Source organism: Saccoglossus kowalevskii, chromosome 4 (genome assembly GCF_978046115.1).
Source record: "Saccoglossus kowalevskii chromosome 4, keSacKowa6.1, whole genome shotgun sequence".
NCBI classification, from domain to species: domain Eukaryota; kingdom Metazoa; phylum Hemichordata; class Enteropneusta; family Harrimaniidae; genus Saccoglossus; species Saccoglossus kowalevskii.
Genome location: NC_140644.1, coordinates 2,698,949 through 2,719,065, shown reverse-complemented (window position 1 = coordinate 2,719,065; position 20,117 = coordinate 2,698,949). Strand labels below are relative to the sequence as shown.

The 20,117-nt window shown below is 35.0% G+C and overlaps 1 protein-coding gene across 1 annotated transcript; it reads left to right on the top strand.

The window, feature by feature from the left end:
- Window positions 1-449: 449 nt before the first annotated feature.
- LOC100375664 (sodium-dependent proline transporter-like) lies at window positions 450-17,511 on the top strand. Its single transcript, XM_085497655.1, has 14 exons — window positions 450-595; window positions 2,080-2,266; window positions 4,205-4,336; window positions 4,762-5,011; window positions 5,598-5,730; window positions 6,062-6,196; window positions 6,560-6,663; window positions 6,776-6,900; window positions 7,417-7,529; window positions 8,075-8,206; window positions 8,447-8,546; window positions 9,047-9,147; window positions 10,097-10,267; window positions 17,136-17,511. The coding sequence occupies exons 1-14, from the start codon at window positions 566-568 to the stop codon at window positions 17,373-17,375; spliced, it is 1,953 nt and encodes a 650-aa protein (XP_085353781.1). The 5' UTR covers window positions 450-565; the 3' UTR covers window positions 17,376-17,511.
- Window positions 17,512-20,117: the final 2,606 nt, after the last annotated feature.

Here is a 20,117-nt window from a genome sequence, read left to right as displayed (position 1 = left end):
AGGCATTTGATTATTCACTAAATTCGCAAAAACGAAAATACACTGTGTTCTTTATATAGTGTACGTGAGTCAGTATCAAAATCCCATATGCCCAATATTACTTCCCCGATACCAAACGTTCCAACAAACCCCACCCTTTTCGTTACCACGAACGACTAACGGGGAAGAACAGTGAACATGGCGTTTTCCGAATTAGAAACGGTCACAGTGGTTCCATACAAATGCTCATACACTAGCAAATGTTTAACAAATGAGACGGTCCCTCAATATAATATAATTGTAAATGATTGGTAAACTGAGATTGTCCCGTCTGGCGAAATTATTCTTCACCATTCACGGGTCAATGAAAAGTAAGTTCAATGTATGTGTGTGTCAATTACTTTCGATGACTGAGTACACATAATGCAGCGCCACCGTGTTGGAATGTTACCGATCCTAACGACGTCACGAGAGTAAAACGCCCTACCGCTGATCACTGACTCAGTACTGGACGGAGTATCTAAGTGTATTCGTCACTGCAGTCGGACATTCTCGCGCCGCGTATGCTGGTGCATAACAATTCAATATGGTTGCCAAGAATCGCGGAAACAGTGAGGTAAGTTTTACAAGAAAGGGGAATCGAGAGTGAAATCTTCCGTTGACGCTGTAAATGTTTGGCCCCACCTGTTCGATTTTAGTTCAGTGGGACATCCTGGAAAGAGGTGGGTCAGCCGTTGTATGCTGAGACCATGATATTTATATCTTGAATTGATTAACGTCTCATTTCAAATCGAACCAATTAAAAATGGACTCTGATTGTGTGGTGACACCAGTTCAGCTGGTAAAAGGGTGCACAACAAAACGCAGTAAAAGTTACAATGAAACCAAACAACAATGCATTCTTTATTAGCTAGTCAGGGTGCACTCGGATCATCAAGGAAGAGCGAAGGCAACAATGAAACCCACGAAGGTCAGCGTCCGAAACCAGTCATATTGCGAGATACCCCTTAACGATTGTGTCCGATGGGCTGTACGTGATTCAGCCCAAGTCATTAAATAAGGGCGCCGCTGATCGTAAAATGGAAACACTCTCGTTCAATGCTTATTAGTTTATTGAAACACGAATAATTTCACTCAAGGAATTAAATTGTTACATAACATGGAATACATAGAAAAAACCCTAAACAAAAACAAAAACAAAAAAACCCACAACACTCACAACAAAACAATATACTGTGTATATGGGACTGGTATATCACGTATCGATGGTTTAATATGACCAGTAAAGTGAACCACCGTCTATTCTTCAAAAATCGCATTCATAGTGTTCATTTCACAGAAAGACATCGGTGTATATACGACACTTAATGCGAATCGGCCATTTTTATCTCTGAATACATTAAGACGCCTCCTTTGTTTTCATTCTATTCACCGAGTCCTTGGTATGCCTCTCGGTATGTCAACACAGGGTGTGCCCTAAACTAGAACTCGTGCTAGTAAACCTGTTAATGGCTCTCCGAGGACACCGCATGACGTAAATCACGTGTGATCATTTCCACTAAAATTAACTGATCGTAACAAGCTTATTATTCTAGTTATCGTATTAAAAGCTTAATTTGCTACTTGACATGGTATGCATAAGTTATGCATATTTTATACGTAAGAAAAAATACCGTATCACATTATCACAAATTAATATGCAACTTTGCTACGTTGGAAAAAGGAGTAACTAATTAACATACACAGTTGAGACGTTCAAAGGAGCACAAATTGATATTCAAAAGCGATACGTTAGAAAAAAGTAACAAATTGATATGCAAATGTATACGCTAGAAAATTAAAATTCAAAGGTGATACGTTAGAAACTGAAGAAATTAATATTCAAATGTGATACGTTAGAAAGAGAGTAAGACATTGTTATGCAAATTTGGTACGTTGAACAAATTAATATTAATAATACATTAAGAAAATGAACATAATTATTTCGCAAGATGTCGTGAATGTTTACAGTCATTCTTATTATACGGCAAGATTCACGATGTCAAAATACATTTTTCAAAATATTACTAGGAATAATGAAAATTTGTTTCACATTTGTAGGGTGCTTTAGTTACTGCCATTGAGTTAGACGATATGTCAAATAGCGTCACAACTGACGATGGTGACGAGAACAAAAAGCGGGGAAATTGGACACGTAAGATGGATTTCATACTGTCATGCATTGGATTTGCAGTCGGACTTGGGAACGTGTGGAGATTTCCTTATCTATGTTACGAAAATGGAGGAGGTAAGGCATTTACATTATCATATATAACATAACACAGTTTTTATTGGTCAATACATAATGAATTGCATGACCTTAATACAGATAAAAAAACAATTTCCAAGCTTGTTGATATTATTTATTTAGTTACTGCAACGGTAGCCGTTTGAATTATATATATATATTGGTAAAGGTAGTCTGTTTGGTGTGAAAATTATTCATCAATAATTTGAAGTATTTCTGATCTGAAAGTTTTTACAGTATGAATATTATTGTGCGTAAGTGTGTAATTATAATCAGATAAATAATTCCGTCATCGCAATATAATTTGAGACTTTCGTAACTTCTAAAAACAAATATGATGTCAATATTAAAAGAAATATTAAAGCGGAAATTGAGTCACGAGCGACGATAACAACATACGCTAAAACACAGTCTCAGGGGTAAACGCTTGTTTGTAAACAATGACACGCTATGGCCATCTAACGCATGCGCAGGTGACGACTCCCCCCGTTTTAAATTATCTAGCACTGACAACTATGATGTTGCGATATAAACGCCTTCAAAATGGTTGTTTTGAGTACAGCAACATTGAATATTTTAAGACCCTCTGATTACATCACACATCTACCAAAGTAGCACATTAACTTGCGTAATCCGAAACGTAGGTTCTGACTTACCGTGACGAAAGAATGATTGAAACTCATTACTAAATTATTATTGATTTGACGTCACAATCTGCAAACAACAATAACTTTAAGTATTGACGTTTAGTCGTTATTTGTGATAATAAAATACTCATTGACCTTGTCTAATGCAATACAGACAGTTGAGTGTGCTAACTATTCTCAACGGTAACGATAACAACGACACTGGTATTATTAATGCTCTGTCAGTTTTACCAGACCGTACACACATTTTGCATGAACGAGTCCCCCCCCCCCCAAAAAAAAACCAATAAATAAATAAACGCGTAATTAAGGAGTAAATATTATGGCAAGGCAAATTTTTAGTTGTATTTATTGATAAGTTAAAATATACGAGATTTTCTACTGGAATCGTTCATAAAAACCAAAACAAATCTGGCACGTTGTATGCGAGAAAAGATTTTAATTCAATAAAATTGTGTTTTGGGGCAAAAGACTATGAACACACCAACATTACATGGACAAACGTAGTATATTATAGGGCCTAACAATTATTATATTCCGTGTAAGTAAACCACTGTTTAGCAGCACTCTTTGTCATCGCATTCTCAAAGGCGTGACTATGTTTATCCCTATAGCAACACAACCCATATACCGATATACATACATGTTATGTCTATATATATATATATACCTAATGTCTTAGACAAGTTAGGTATATAACAAGTATGCGATATGATATACGCGGGAAAATGCGTAACGTATACGAGATATTTTTCACACTGACAATCTGTCACCGAATGTAATACCTATCTAAAATATTGTCTAGAATTATACCTAAACTTCTAGAAACGCGATACATTTCGTCAGTACATTCCCGGTGTTGTGTACGTGGGGGAAATGACCATACTTTGACCACATGCACATGTGACAATGTAAATGCATTATATGGTGTTAGTGAAGTATGGAAGCCGTCATCCAGTGTATATGGTCTACAGGAGATTCGGTAATGGTTAGTACTGTAAACAACCATGTATGCCGTGAAGTGGAGTCATCGTACACGAAACCATATACACTTTATCCCTTTATCGGTACAAAGTAAACCAGCTTATCCATAATATATCCCAAATACTGATTCATAGATTTGTGCATATCGCCAAAATTACCTAAAACCAACTTTTGCGAAGTGCTACTCTATATTACTCGTACACTGTGACATCTAAACATTGCATTACGTATTATAACTTTTATTTGCGGAACCACATAACTACGATATTGAACTTGTTACTAAGCCAAACCCATTTTCTCTTTACAGGGGCGTTTCTCATACCGTACATTATATGTTTACTACTTGCTGGATTACCACTCTTTTTCTTTGAATTATCACTCGGACAGTTTGCAAGTTTGGGCTGCACAGGTGTATGGAAATTGTGCCCCATATTCAAAGGTACATGACTGGAATTTTAATCTACTGTGGAATATTTTATTTTCGCTTAGAAATTTTTTTTTTTTATTTTCGCTGAAGGAATGATTCAGTGAAAATAAAATCCAGCGAATATACCCTTTTCCCTATATTTTACATTCAACTCGTCACAAATCAGTGAAAATAAATTCCATACATAACACCCCAAAAGTCTATTCAGCGAAGATTAATTCCAGCTAAAATAAAGTATTTTACAGTATACATATGGCATAACATACATAAGGAAGTTAATGTACACACGAATTGAACAACTTGTACTAATTCAACAGGTACTGTATGGTAAATCTAGTGCCCGCGAGAGATCTAAAAAACCGAAAGATTTCTTTTAATAAAGTTTATATAATATCACTAACACTCGTGTTTGTTTGTTTGTTTGGTATTCTATCTAGGTCTTGGATATGGAATGGTCATTCTGACCGGTATGGTGTGTATCTATTATAACGTTATAATTGCCTGGACTGTATACTACTTCATAGCCTCGTTCACAGACATCCCGTCATTGCCGTGGGTTGGATGCGATAACTGGTGGAATAACGACTTTTGTTTTGACACCAGCAATATTACCAATACGACAAGCGGAATGGTAGTGGTTAATGGCACCAATATCACCTTGGATAGGCCTTCACAGCAGTTCTGGGAGTAAGAAACACACACGATACTGTGTTTTAATCGGATCTTGTTTTAAAGCGGAGGCAGTCGTCACCGCGCACGCGCGAGAATTGAGCCCCCAAGCGATGATAACAAAACACGCAAAACGCAAAGGCTCATGACACGCTATGGCCGTCTTTCGCATGCGCAGGTTACAGCTCCAGGACGAAAACGGCTCGGAAAAATCGATGTACAAAATGGAGTGAAAATAACACGTTTTGCCTGTTCTAAGGCACTTTTCCATACTTTCCCATGGAAAGGAATATCTTAAAATGTTGCTCAGTCGCATATGGTAAACAATATGTATAGTGTCCGACAACGTACTTTTTGATGTCTAAAAAGTATAGAACAATACTTTTAGTTATTTTTTTTATTGAGGACAGCTGCTAAAATATTTTATTTATATTATTTTACCCCTTTTATCAAAAATCAGATGACAGTGAACAGAAAAGGTCGACATACATTTGACTAATGTTAAAACAATTAATTGTAAACTGAATTTGACACGAAATATTGTCACTGTCTGAATAGTCATTAATGCAAACTGATTGTCTCACTGTTTCTGTTGTTTTAATAGTCGATTCATTCTCCGACGTACTGATGGCATCGACGACTCAGGCACAATTGTCTGGCAGAATGCGATGTGTCTTCTCTTTGCGTGGGTTATCGTATACCTGTGCATCAGCAAAGGTATCAAGTCATCTGGAAAGGTAAATTTAATCAATTGCTAAATTCCTCGTATCCCGGCTCGTATCACGTTGAATGGGGTGACTTGCGCAAATCACTTGGAATAATTAGTTTACCGAATCCCTTGGAAAGGTAAATTTATATGGTCATCTGGAAAAAAAATAGCAAATCCTGACACATAAATTTAGGAAATCGTGTAGAAATTTTAACAAATCACGTACACAGGTTTACTCACTAATGATGTAGACGATATTATCCTCTTTCATTTGTTAGCTGTTTGTGGTAATATTAATGTGATATATTGGGTTTGTATTGTTATATATTGTCACCATCATGTTTGCTCATTTTCTGTAGGTTGTATACGTCACAGCCACGTTCCCATACATTATATTGCTGATACTCCTAATACGAGGTGTTACCTTACCAGGTTCAAAGAAGGGAATTCTATTCTACATAACACCCCAGTGGGAGACATTGAAATCCCCAAAGGCGAGTATATTATTTCAACCTATCGCCATTATAATAATAGTGCATGGCGTCATACCATGCTAGAATCACAGTGACTTTGAACTTTTTTATCAATAAATATGTCGAATTACTATCAATTCTCAGATACGTGTATGTGATTGACTATTCTGAGTACGATGACGTAATATTTATTATTTTAAAATTAAATTTATATAAAACGTGCGTTATTGTCAACCCAGTAAATATGTTTTGCTTTCCACTTAGTGACTGGTTTAACAGACTATTTCTGCATATTCAACTTATGCAGTCATCCTCCCAACGCAACATTAACAGGAGGTGATTGAAATTACAACTTACGCAACATTTACTTTATCCTCGTTCCAGGTTTGGAAAGATGCCGCCTCTCAGATATTTTATTCATTGGGAATTGCATTTGGTAGTCTTCATACAATGGCAAGCTATAATAAGTTCCACAACAACTGCCACACGTAAGTACAACTCTGTGTTTTTCTGCTCATGGAGAAAACTCACAAGTCGTGTTTTAATTTAAATTTTTACATACACAAAAGCTGACTAGCATTCTGATGTCATATCATGCAGTGACGCCATTATCGTGGCGCTTGTCAACTGTGGTACAAGTATATTTGCTGGTTTCGTTGTGTTTTCTGTTCTTGGATTCATGGCCTACGATATGGGAGTAGAGATCAAGGACGTAGTAGAGAGTGGTGAGTGATTCTTCTCCATTCCTTCATTCCTTCATTCATTCATTCATTCATTCATTCATTCATTCATTCATTCATTCATTCATTCATTCATTCATTCATTAACTCATTCATTCATTCATTCACTCATTCATTCACGTAAATGTAATTTCATTCATGTAAATAAGTTTTATATTCATTTATATTTTTCATATTTCTTCTGATGCTGTTCTGAGAAGCAATGTCAAAACTGGTTTTGTTGAAACTATTTTAAGTTGAACTACTTTGTGATTGCTATTGAATAAACGGAGATATGTGCTATATAATATTTGATAACTAGATTAGGTGTAAAATCTAATAAAGTCATAAATAGTAATATTTTTCAGTTCAGCAAATATTATAATCATTTTGTTACTGTGCTGCACAAAAAGATAGAAGTTCAAACGTCCGCGGCATAATATTATTATTGTACAGTCTTCAAAAAGCTAACAGTGAGTTTTATTCAAAAATGTATCTGAAAAGCTGCTCTCATTATTTTAGGGCAAGGGTTGGTTTTCGTTGCTTACCCAGAAGCCATTGCGAGGCTTCCCATTTCACCACTATGGGCCATATTGTTTTTTATCATGGTATTCACCCTAGGATTGGACAGCCAGGTATGTCTGTTTTTTTTATTTTAACGTCACATTTCGTTTGATATATTTTGGTTACAGGAGAGACAAACTGTACATATAATTTGCCGTTATCAGAAACAATCATAACTAGTAAAGCCGAGCTGTGAATACTCACGGGTAACCTAACTGGGACGTTGACTCTTAGGTTTTACTCGTACAGCTGTCGACCAACTCTTCCATAAACCAAGTTACGACTTCTTCGGCTTTATCAAATTCTAACACAAGTGTGGATTGGGAACAAGAGTGTATTCTTACTGCGAAAATAAGTCAGATACTCGTGGTTTATTTGCCATTTGTCTTTTACTGTATATCTTGCTTCGATCGCCTTATCAAAGCCCGGTTACCAAAAAATATATATATATGAAAACGAAAAAGAAATCAAATTGGACAGAACCTATACTCATATCGCGTTTCAATCGAATTATGTGAGACTAATAATAACTTGAACATCTTTCGCCGATACATGTTTTGGCAATTTCTTGAATATTTTCTCTGCTAATGTTTAGTGGTTTGGTTGTTTTTATTAGTTCGCTATGCTAGAGACTGTGATTACCGCCATATTTGATGAATTGTCATATGTTGTAACGAAAAGAAAATCACTTATCATTGCTATAATTTGCATATTCTGGTATTTGATGGGACTACCTTGTGTGCTCAATGTAAGTATTGTCAACACTATGATTATAAATGTCATGTTTATATTTGCATATTACAGTGTACAGAGTGTAATTGTATTTCTAATGCAGTCGTATCGAATCGAGTTATGTCCGTGCAATGTTGTAATCAAATTCCCTGTATAAGTAATGATGTTGATTGATATTGACAAGCACTGAAACCGGGTTGGGCGACAAATCGGGTTATAAGACATATTGTAACGATTAATATTGTCTCTTTCACAGTCCGGAGTTTACTGGGTTGCTTTGCTGGATACTTACTCGGCAAGTTTCTCTGTGATGATAATTAGTACACTGGAATGTCTTGTCGTGTCTTATGTATACGGTGAGTAATAACAAATTATAAGGGTTTCCTAGATTACTATCTATTCGTTGTGTAAGAGAATCCGCAGGCGGGTATCCTCCGATGGCTTTTGTATTTTGTAGCACACACCGGGTGGTGTGGTGTGTATATCATTACGTGAAGTGTTAATGTTTTCAGTTGTCAACACATACAGCAACACGTTTTATTTATATTTTGTATTTTTTCATTGACAATGACCATATAAGGGTAAAATTGGTTATTAAACGTGCCAGGTACGTGAAGTATAACAATCACAGTATGACTGTGTCGCATCTATTTTGAATATTCGAAGTTGAGAATAGATATCTCTATATAGTACGTAACTTCTGTCTGTGGTGTAGTGTGTTACATCTTTCTATATATTTCTATACAGATTTCTATATACATATACAGATGTAGTTGATATACTTGGTGCACTATGTCTATATAATTTTGCTATCAGAATAAGAATGTCTTAAGAAAACTATTTTTCCCATTCACAGGAATTAATAGCTTCTGTGACGATATTCACACAATGCTGGGATTTAGCCCAAATGTGTACTGGAAAGCGTGTTGGCTCGTCATTTCGCCACTTATGCTGATGGTAAGTCACTATAAACGCAAACCTTGGAAAACAGAGACATAAAACTGAGGGTACAGTATTCCGATGCTACATTATTCATAATATCTACCTAATTACAACTTAGCGAGAATGAGAACAATGTCAACACCAATGTTAATCTTCTCCTGTAACATAATCCAAACATCGCCGCCAGCCTGTAGCTACACAAAGCCAACTTTGTAGTTGTAATATAATCAGAATAATTACATTTTATGAAACTGAATAGCCAAGTACATTCTATTCTATTAATGATACTAATAATTGCGATAGTAACAGGTTTTTTTTACTATGAAAACAGAGAAGGGAAATAAAAAGAGGCAGTTTTCTCTACAAGGAAACAAAACTGCCTAAAAAGTAAGCAATGACCTGTCAAAGTCTGTACCATTATTAATGGGTTTGTCATCATTGTTAGAACCGATATATCCTAGGTAACCCGTAATACTGCGACAAATGGTAACATCGGTACAGCACAACTTATCAAACATATATAAAAGTGATTTCAGATGTAAAGTCTACCAGTTATACTATTAAGTGTACTGGACATTATAACCCACCTTTTCCACAGAAAGTTGGATTTTCCTTTTTTTCAAACAGAAGATACAAGTCTATGCTATAAATAATTAATCGAAGCTAGTAGATACTACCTTCCGTGGAATGACTACCATGTTGATATGCTTTATATTGTAAAACATGTTGAAAAAGCGACATGCAATTTTAGCGAATTGTGGTCAGATAGCGTAATAGCGAAATGTTGAATTAGCGAATCTCTCTTGTCAATGTAGATTTTCCTGTTTTCACAATACTCGTCTGTCGTCTGTCAAAACATTTGCGCAGTTATCACCTCCATAAAAACAAAGAAAAACTGTCAAGTGTAATTAGGAAGCGCCCCAGATTTTAAATAGGCATTAATATTAATATTACTTTCTTTCAGTTCATTCTTATTTTCAGTTTCGTTGTGTACTCGCCAGCAACATATGGTGCCGACTATGTATTCCCTGTGTGGGCCGATGCACTAGGTTGGATGATGGTGTTAGCTGCGCTATTCCCACTTCCTGTCTGTGCTATAGCGGCCGTGCTTTCCGAGGATGGGTCATTGTGGGAGGTAAGCACGCTTTCTGGCTAAACCATATCTTGAATCGCAGTTTGATCGTATAGTTGCGTATTACTTTGCATTGTAGTATCACTGTTCCGTGTGTGGTACATGTTTGCATACTACATTGTATTGTAGTATCTCTGTTCAGTGTGTACATGTTTGCATACTACATTGTATTGTAGTATCTCTGCTCAGTGTGTACATGTTTGCATACTACATTGTATTGTAGTATCACTGTTCAGTGTGTACATGTTTGCATACTACATTGTATTGTAGTATCTCTGTTCAGTGTGTACATGTTTGCATACTACATTGTATTGTAGTATCACTGTTCAGTGTGTACATGTTTGCATACTACATTGTATTGTAGTATCACTGTTCTATGTGTACATGTTTGCATACTACATTGTATTGTAGTATCACTGTTCTATGTGTACATGTTTGCATACTACATTGTATTGTAGTATCACTGTTCAGTGTGTACATGTTTGCATACTACATTGTATTGTAGTATCTCTGTTCAGTGTGTACATGTTTGCATACTACATTGTATTGTAGTATCACTGTTCAGTGTGTACATGTTTGCATACTACATTGTTTTGTAGTATCACTGTTCAGTGTCTACATGTTTGCATACTACATTGTATTGTAGTATCACTGTTTAGTGTGTACATGTTTGCATACTACATTGTATTGTAGTATCACTGTTCAATGTGTACATGTTTGCATACTACATTGTATTGTAGTATCTCTGCTCAGTGTGTACATGTTTGCATACTACATTGTATTGTAGTATCACTGTTCGATGTGTACATGTTTGCATACTACATTGTATTGTAGTATCTCTGTTTAGTGTGTACATGTTTGCATACCACATTGTATTGTAGTATCTCTGTTTAGTGTGTACATGTTTGCATACTACATTGTATTGTAGTATCACTGTTCAGTGTGTACATGTTTGCATACTACATTGTATTGTAGTATCTCTGTTTAGTGTGTACATGTTTGCATACTACATTGTATTGTAGTATCTCTGTTTAGTGTGTACATGTTTGCATACTACATTGTATTGTAGTATCACTGTTCAGTGTGTACATGTTTGCATACTACATTGTATTGTAGTATCTCTGTTTAGTGTGTACATGTTTGAATACTACATTGTATTGTAGTATCTCTGTTTAGTGTGTACATGTTTGAATACTACATTGTATTGTAGTATCTCTGTTTAGTGTGTACATGTTTGCATACTACATTGTATTGTAGTATCTCTGTTTAGTGTGTACATGTTTGCATACTACATTGTATTGTAGTATCTCTGTTCAGTGTGTACATGTTTGCATACTACATTGTATTGTAGTATCACTGTTCAGTGTGTACATGTTTGCATACTACATTGTATTGTAGTATCTCTGTTTAGTGTGTACATGTTTGAATACTACATTGTATTGTAGTATCTCTGTTCAGTGTGTACATGTTTGCATACTACATTGTATTGTAGTATCTCTGTTCAGTGTGTACATGTTTGCATACTACATTGTATTGTAGTATCACTGTTCGATGTGTACATGTTTGAATACTACATTGTATTGTAGTATCTCTGTTCAGTGTGTACATGTTTGAATACTACATTGTATTGTAGTATCTCTGTTTAGTGTGTACATGTTTGCATACTACATTGTATTGTAGTATCTCTGTTCATTGTGTACATGTTTGCATACTACATTGTATTGTAGTATCACTGTTCGATGTGTACATGTTTGAATACTACATTGTATTGTAGTATCTCTGTTCAGTGTGTACATGTTTGCATACTACATTGTATTGTAGTATCACTGTTCGATGTGTACATGTTTGAATACTACATTGTATTGTAGTATCACTGTTCAGTGTGTACATGTTTGCATACTACATTGTATTGTAGTATCACTGTTCAGTGTGTACATGTTTGCATACTACATTGTATTGTAGTGTCTCTGTTTAGTGTGTACATGTTTGCATACTACATTGTATTGTAGTATCACTGTTCGATGTGTACATGTTTGCATACTACATTGTATTGTAGTATCACTGTTCTATGTGTACATGTTTGCATACTACATTGTATTGTAGTATCACTGTTCAGTGTGTACATGTTTGCATACTACATTGTATTGTAGTATCACTGTTCTATATGTACATGTTTGCATATTACATTGTATTGTAGTATCACTGTTCAGTGTGTACATGTTTGCATACTACATTGTATTGTAGTATCACTGTTCTATGTGTACATGTTTGCATATTACATTGTATTGTAGTATCACTGTTCAGTGTGTACATGTTTGCATACTATATTGTAATGTAGTATCACTGTTCGATGTGTACATGTTTGAATACTACATTGTATTGTAGTATCTCTGTTCAGTGTGTACATGTTTGCATACTACATTGTATTGTAGTATCACTGTTCGATGTGTACATGTTTGAATACTACATTGTATTGTAGTATCACTGTTCAGTGTGTACATGTTTGCATAATACATTGTATTGTAGTATCACTGTTCAGTGTGTACATGTTTGCATACTACAATGTATTGTAGTGTCTCTGTTTAGTGTGTACATGTTTGCATACTACATTGTGTTGTAGTATCACTGTTCGATGTGTACATGTTTGCATATTACATTGTATTGTAGTATCACTGTTCAGTGTGTACATGTTTGCATACTACATTGTATTGTAGTATCACTGTTCAGTGTGTACATGTTTGCATACTACATTGTATTGTAGTATCACTGTTCTATGTGTACATGTTTGCATACTACATTGTATTGTAGTATCACTGTTCAGTGTGTACATGTTTGCATACTACATTGTATTGTAGTATCACTGTTCTATGTGTACATGTTTGCATATTACATTGTATTGTAGTATCACTGTTCAGTGTGTACATGTTTGCATACTACATTGTATTGTAGTATCACTGTTCTATGTGTACATGTTTGCATACTACATTGTATTGTAGTATCACTGTTCAGTGTGTACATGTTTGCATACTACATTGTATTGTAGTATCACTGTTCGATGTGTACATGTTTGAATACTACATTGTATTGTAGTATCACTGTTCAGTGTGTACATGTTTGCATACTACATTGTATTGTAGTATCACTGTTCAGTGTGTACATGTTTGCATACTACATTGTATTGCAGTATCACTGTTCAGTGTGTACATGTTTGCATATTACATTGTATTGTAGTATCACTGTTCAGTGTGTACATGTTTGCATACTACATTGTATTGTAGTGTCTCTGTTTAGTGTGTACATGTTTGCATACTACATTGTATTGTAGTATCACTGTTCGATGTGTACATGTTTGCATACTACATTGTATTGTAGTATCTCTGTTTAGTGTGTACATGTTTGCATACTACATTGTATTGTAGTATCTCTGTTTAGTGTGTACATGTTTGCATACTACATTGTATTGTAGTATCACTGTTCAGTGTGTACATGTTTGCATACTACATTGTATTGTAGTATCTCTGTTTAGTGTGTACATGTTTGAATACTACATTGTATTGTAGTATCTCTGTTTAGTGTGTACATGTTTGAATACTACATTGTATTGTAGTATCTCTGTTTAGTGTGTACATGTTTGCATACTACATTGTATTGTAGTATCTCTGTTTAGTGTGTACATGTTTGAATACTACATTGTATTGTAGTATCTCTGTTCAGTGTGTACATGTTTGCATACTACATTGTATTGTAGTATCACTGTTCAGTGTGTACATGTTTGCATACTACATTGTATTGTAGTATCTCTGTTTAGTGTGTACATGTTTGAATACTACATTGTATTGTAGTATCTCTGTTCAGTGTGTACATGTTTGCATACTATATTGTATTGTAGTATCACTGTTCGATGTGTACATGTTTGAATACTACATTGTATTGTAGTATCTCTGTTCAGTGTGTACATGTTTGAATACTACATTGTATTGTAGTATCTCTGTTTAGTGTGTACATGTTTGCATACTACATTGTATTGTAGTATCTCTGTTCAGTGTGTACATGTTTGCATACTACATTGTATTGTAGTATCACTGTTCGATGTGTACATGTTTGAATACTACATTGTATTGTAGTATCTCTGTTCAGTGTGTACATGTTTGCATACTACATTGTATTGTAGTATCACTGTTCGATGTGTACATGTTTGAATACTACATTGTATTGTAGTATCACTGTTCAGTGTGTACATGTTTGCATACTACATTGTATTGTAGTATCACTGTTCAGTGTGTACATGATTGCATACTACATTGTATTGTAGTATCACTGTTCAGTGTGTACATGTTTGCATACTACATTGTATTGTAGTATCACTGTTCTATGTGTACATGTTTGCATACTACATTGTATTGTAGTATCACTGTTCTATGTGTACATGTTTGCATAGTACATTGTATTGTAGTATCACTGTTCAGTGTGTACATGTTTGCATACTACATTGTATTGTAGTATCACTGTTCAGTGTGTACATGTTTGCATACTACATTGTATTGTAGTATCACTGTTCAGTGTGTACATGTTTGCATACTACATTGTATTGTAGTATCACTGTTTAGTGTGTACATGTTTGCATACTACATTGTATTGTAGTATCACTGTTCTATGTCTACATGTTTGCATACTACATTGTATTGTAGTATCACTGTTCAGTGTGTACATGTTTGCATACTACATTGTATTGTAGTATCACTGTTCAGTGTGTACATGTTTGCATACTACATTGTATTGTAGTATCACTGTTCGATGTGTACATGTTTGAATACTACATTGTATTGTAGTATCACTGTTCAGTGTGTACATTTTTGCATACTACATTGTATTGTAGTATCACTGTTCAATGTGTACATGTTTGCATACTACATTGTATTGCAGTATCACTGTTCAGTGTGTACATGTTTGCATACTACATTGTATTATAGTATCACTGTTCGATGTGTACATGTTTGAATACTACGTTGTATTGTATTATCTCTGTTCAGTGTGTACATGTTTGCATACTACATTGTATTGTAGTATCACTGTTCGATGTGTACATGTTTGCATACTACATTGTATTGTAGTATCACTGTTCCATGTGTAGTAGGTGTTTGCATACTACATTGTATTGTAGTATCACTGTTCGATGTGTACATGTTTGAATACTACATTGCATTGTAGTATCTCTGTTCAGTGTGTACATGTTTGCATACTACATTGTATTGTAGTATCACTGTTCGATGTGTACATGTTTGAATACTACATTGTATTGTAGTATCACTGTTCAGTGTGTACATGTTTGCATACTACATTGTATTGTAGTATCACTGTTCGATGTGTACATGTTTGAATACTACATTGTATTGTAGTATCACTGTTCGATGTGTACATGTTTGAATACTACATTGTATTGTAGTATCACTGTTCAGTGTGTACATGTTTGCATACTACATTGTATTGTAGTATCTCTGTTCAGTGTGTACATGTTTGCATACTATTGTATTGTAGTATCACTGTTCGATGTGTACATGTTTGAATACTACATTGTATTGTAGTAACTCTGTTCAGTGTGTACATGTTTGCATACTACATTGTATTGTAGTATCACTGTTCGATGTGTACATGTTTGAATACTACATTGTATTGTAGTATCACTGTTCAGTGTGTACATGTTTGCATACTACATTGTATTGTAGTATCACTGTTCGATGTGTACATGTTTGAATACTACATTGTATTGTAGTATCTCTGTTTAGTGTGTACATTTTTGCACACTACATTGTATTGTAGTATCTCTGTTCAGTATGTACATGTTTGCATACTACATTGTATTATAGTATCACTGTTCGATGTGTACATGTTTGCATACTACATTGTATTATAGTATCACTGTTCGATGTGTACATGTTTGAATACTACATTGTATTGTAGTATCTCTGTTCAGTATGTACATGTTTGCATACTACATTGTATTATAGTATCACTGTTCGATGTGTACATGTTTGCGTACTACATTGTATTGTAGTATCACTGTTCCATGTGTAGTAGGTGTTTGCATACTACATTGTATTGTAGTATCACTGTTCGATGTGTACATGTTTGCATACCACATTGTATTGTAGTATCACTGTTCGATGTGTACATGTTTGCATACTACATTGTATTGTAGTATCACTGTTCCATGTGTAGTAGGTGTTTGCATACTACATTGTATTGTAGTATCACTGTTCAGTGTGTACATGTTTGCATACTACATTGTATTGTAGTATCTCTGTTCAGTGTGTACATGTTTGCATACTACATTGTATTGTAGTACCTCTGTTTAGTGTGTACATGTTTGCATACTACATTGTATTATAGTATCGGGCAACTGGAACTTCAACGTGAAAGAAACCCATGTAATTGAACTCAAAACCAATATGTCAAAGTCCATGTCCAAACTCATCTGAGTCGCTGAGTGTATTTGGGATGTACTTTCTTTGACTATATAACAATATTTTTCCGATCTTAGCTCCATACCCCAATCCGTTTCCAAATGGGATATATTTGCATGGGAAATTTATATACGCCTTTTGTTTAATCTTGTGGTTTAGTCTCCAGAAATAGTGATTTTTGATAACAATTTTCAATATTGATTTGTTGATTTTCAATGGTCACAGTCACAGCGTGAATTGGTTGTAGACTTATTTCCATACCGTCAATGAAATAGTATGACCTCAGCATTTTTTGCCAAATAAACTCTTCTCTAATACTTTCTCAACACTATCTTTTCAATAGTGAAGATATAAATCGAGACGTAAATCAATCAATAAAATTATCGTAACCCTACAAATATTTTTTTCAGAGAACCGTGAAAGCCAGTAGACCAGCACCAGATTGGGGCCCGGCTTTAAATAAACATAGGATAGAGGCGGGATATGAACCTCTGATGGAAGACGCTTCGGTTGGCGTTCGTAGCTACGAACCGACAACGGAACGTAAAAACGGTATGCCACACAGTGGCAGCGGCAGTACTTACGTAAGACCTGGAGCACCCTACCTGTACCCTGCCAGCAGTTCTATGGGTGTACAGTGCGATATGTAGTATCCACCGTATTCAAATGCTACATTTTAAAGACTGCTTTCTATTACATTATTTTATATGATGCAATGCAATGATTGTGATTTTGTAAAAGACGTAACGTAACTGTACGTCTGTATATTTGAAAGGGCACATAATACACGTGGTGATATCGAGTGTTTGGGAAACTGGAAGTCGAACCAAGATGTGAATGATTGGCTACATACCTTGTCTATAGTAATTATTCATAATATATATAGATACTAGCTGTAGTGTACGTTGTGTTTGATTATATTTTAGCGCTAGCTTGATAGGCGTGTTCTTGATGAGTTTGATCTCGCATATTAGTGTTACATGTTCCTAAAGTAGTACATGTTACACGGTGCTTTTTTATTACAGAATTGTCTGTTTTTCTATTTCGTATTTTATTTTTCATATTATATATTACATATAGCGATAATGAACAGTCTTTTTTAAAGTAACTAACATTTTGATATATATCATTATTATTAATGAACCTTTTGCAGTTTTACGGCAGGTACAAATATATAAACTGAGTTGGCCTTAATTCGAACAAAGCAATAGAAATGAACTTAATGTAACAGCCCTACTCGACACAAATCACTAAACGAGGGACCTCCATCTTATTCCCTGTGTAATCTACAAACGGGAGTGTTTGCTTAAATAATGGGTTCGACTGCGTCTCGTCCGAAATTGCGAACATCCCGGTCCTGTACCGTTATCACGCAATAATGTACAGTGCATCGTCAACTGCATTCAGTATGTGTGTTGACAGGGTACTGAAGATTTGAATATTATACAACTTTGCTACGGATGCACAGTGCACCGCCCAAGGAATAGTATCTGATTTTCCCCAACTATTCATCTGAACTAAAATTGAAGATATATTTGTCAGTGCATAACATGATATTGGTTCTATCTCGTTCTAATCAACGCATTATCTTAATCGTATTATCTATTCTATTTATTATGAATGCTTTTAACATTGTATGTCACACGTGTGTGTTATTTTCTATGTCATAGTTTCAAAATAAATCTTTACAAAACAATATATATATATTTTTTTAGTGACTGTTTTTTCATGTTTGGTTGGGGTTAAATTTCTAAGAGATTAACCTCTTGAAGTATTTGCAGTAGCATGGTTTATATTTATAAAAGTGATATGAGATTGATAATAATCGTTCACAATCTCCATATACAACCCTGGCGGCTTACAATCTGCTTATAAAATGTAAAGAATCACAATAGTAGAATGGAATACTTCTGAATTTACAATTACATCTAACAATCATAATGTCACGTGTACAGTCACTGAAGTACTTCCAACTCTACAATCACATCTGACAATCATAATGTCACGTGTACAGTCACTGAAGTACTTCCAACTCTACAATAACATCTGACAATCATAATGTCACGTGTACAGTCACTGAAGTATTTCCAACTCTACAATCACATCTAACAATCATAATGTCACGTGTACAGTCACTGAAGTACTTCCAACTCTACAATAACATCTGACAATCATAATGTCACGTGTACAGTCACTGAAGTACTTCCAACTTTACAATAACATCTGACAATCATAATGTCACGTGTACAGTCACTGAAGTACTTCCAACTCTCCAATAACATCTGACAATCATAATGTCACGTGTACAGTCACTGAAGTACTTCCAACTCTACAATAACATCTGACAATCATAATGTCACGTGTACAGTCACTGAAGTACTTCCAACTTTACAATAACATATAACAATCATAATGTCACGTATACAGTCACTGAAGTACTTCCAACTCTCCAATAACATCTAACAATCATAATGTCACGTGTACAGTCACTGAAGTACTTCCAACTCTACAATAACATCTGACAATCATAATGTCACGTGTACAGTCACTGAAGTACTTCTAACTCTACAATCACATCTAACAATCATAATGTCACGTGTACAGTCACTGAAGTACTTCCAACTCTACAATAACATCTGACAATCATAATGTCACGTATACAGTCACTGAAGTACTTCCAACTCTCCAATAACATCTGACAATCATAATGTCACGTGTACAGTCACTGAAGTACTTCCAACTTTACAATAACATATAACAATCATAATGTCACGTGTACAGTCACTGAAGTACTTCCAACTCTACAATAACATCTGACAATCATAATGTCACGTGTACAGTCACTGAAGTACTTCTAACTCTACAATAACATCTGACAATCATAATGTCACGTGTACAGTCACTGAAGTACTTCCAACTCTACAATCACATCTAACAATCATAATGTCACGTGTACAGTCACTGAAGTACTTCCAACTCTACAATCACATCTAACAATCATAATGTCACGTGTACAGTCACTGAAGTACTTCCAACTCTACAATCACATCTGACAATCATAATGTCACGTGTACAGTCACTGAAGTACTTCCAACTTTACAATAACATCTTACAATCATAATGTCACGTGTACAGTCACTGAAGTACTTCCAACTCTACAATCACATCTAACAATCATAATGTCACGTGTACAGTCACTGAAGTACTTCCAACTCTACAATAACATCTGACAATCATAATGTCACGTGTACAGTCACTGAAGTACTTCCAACTCTACAATCACATCTAACAATCATAATGTCACGTGTACAGTCACTGAAGTACTTCCAACTCTACAATAACATCTGACAATCATAATGTCACGTATACAGTCACTGAAGTACTTCCAACTC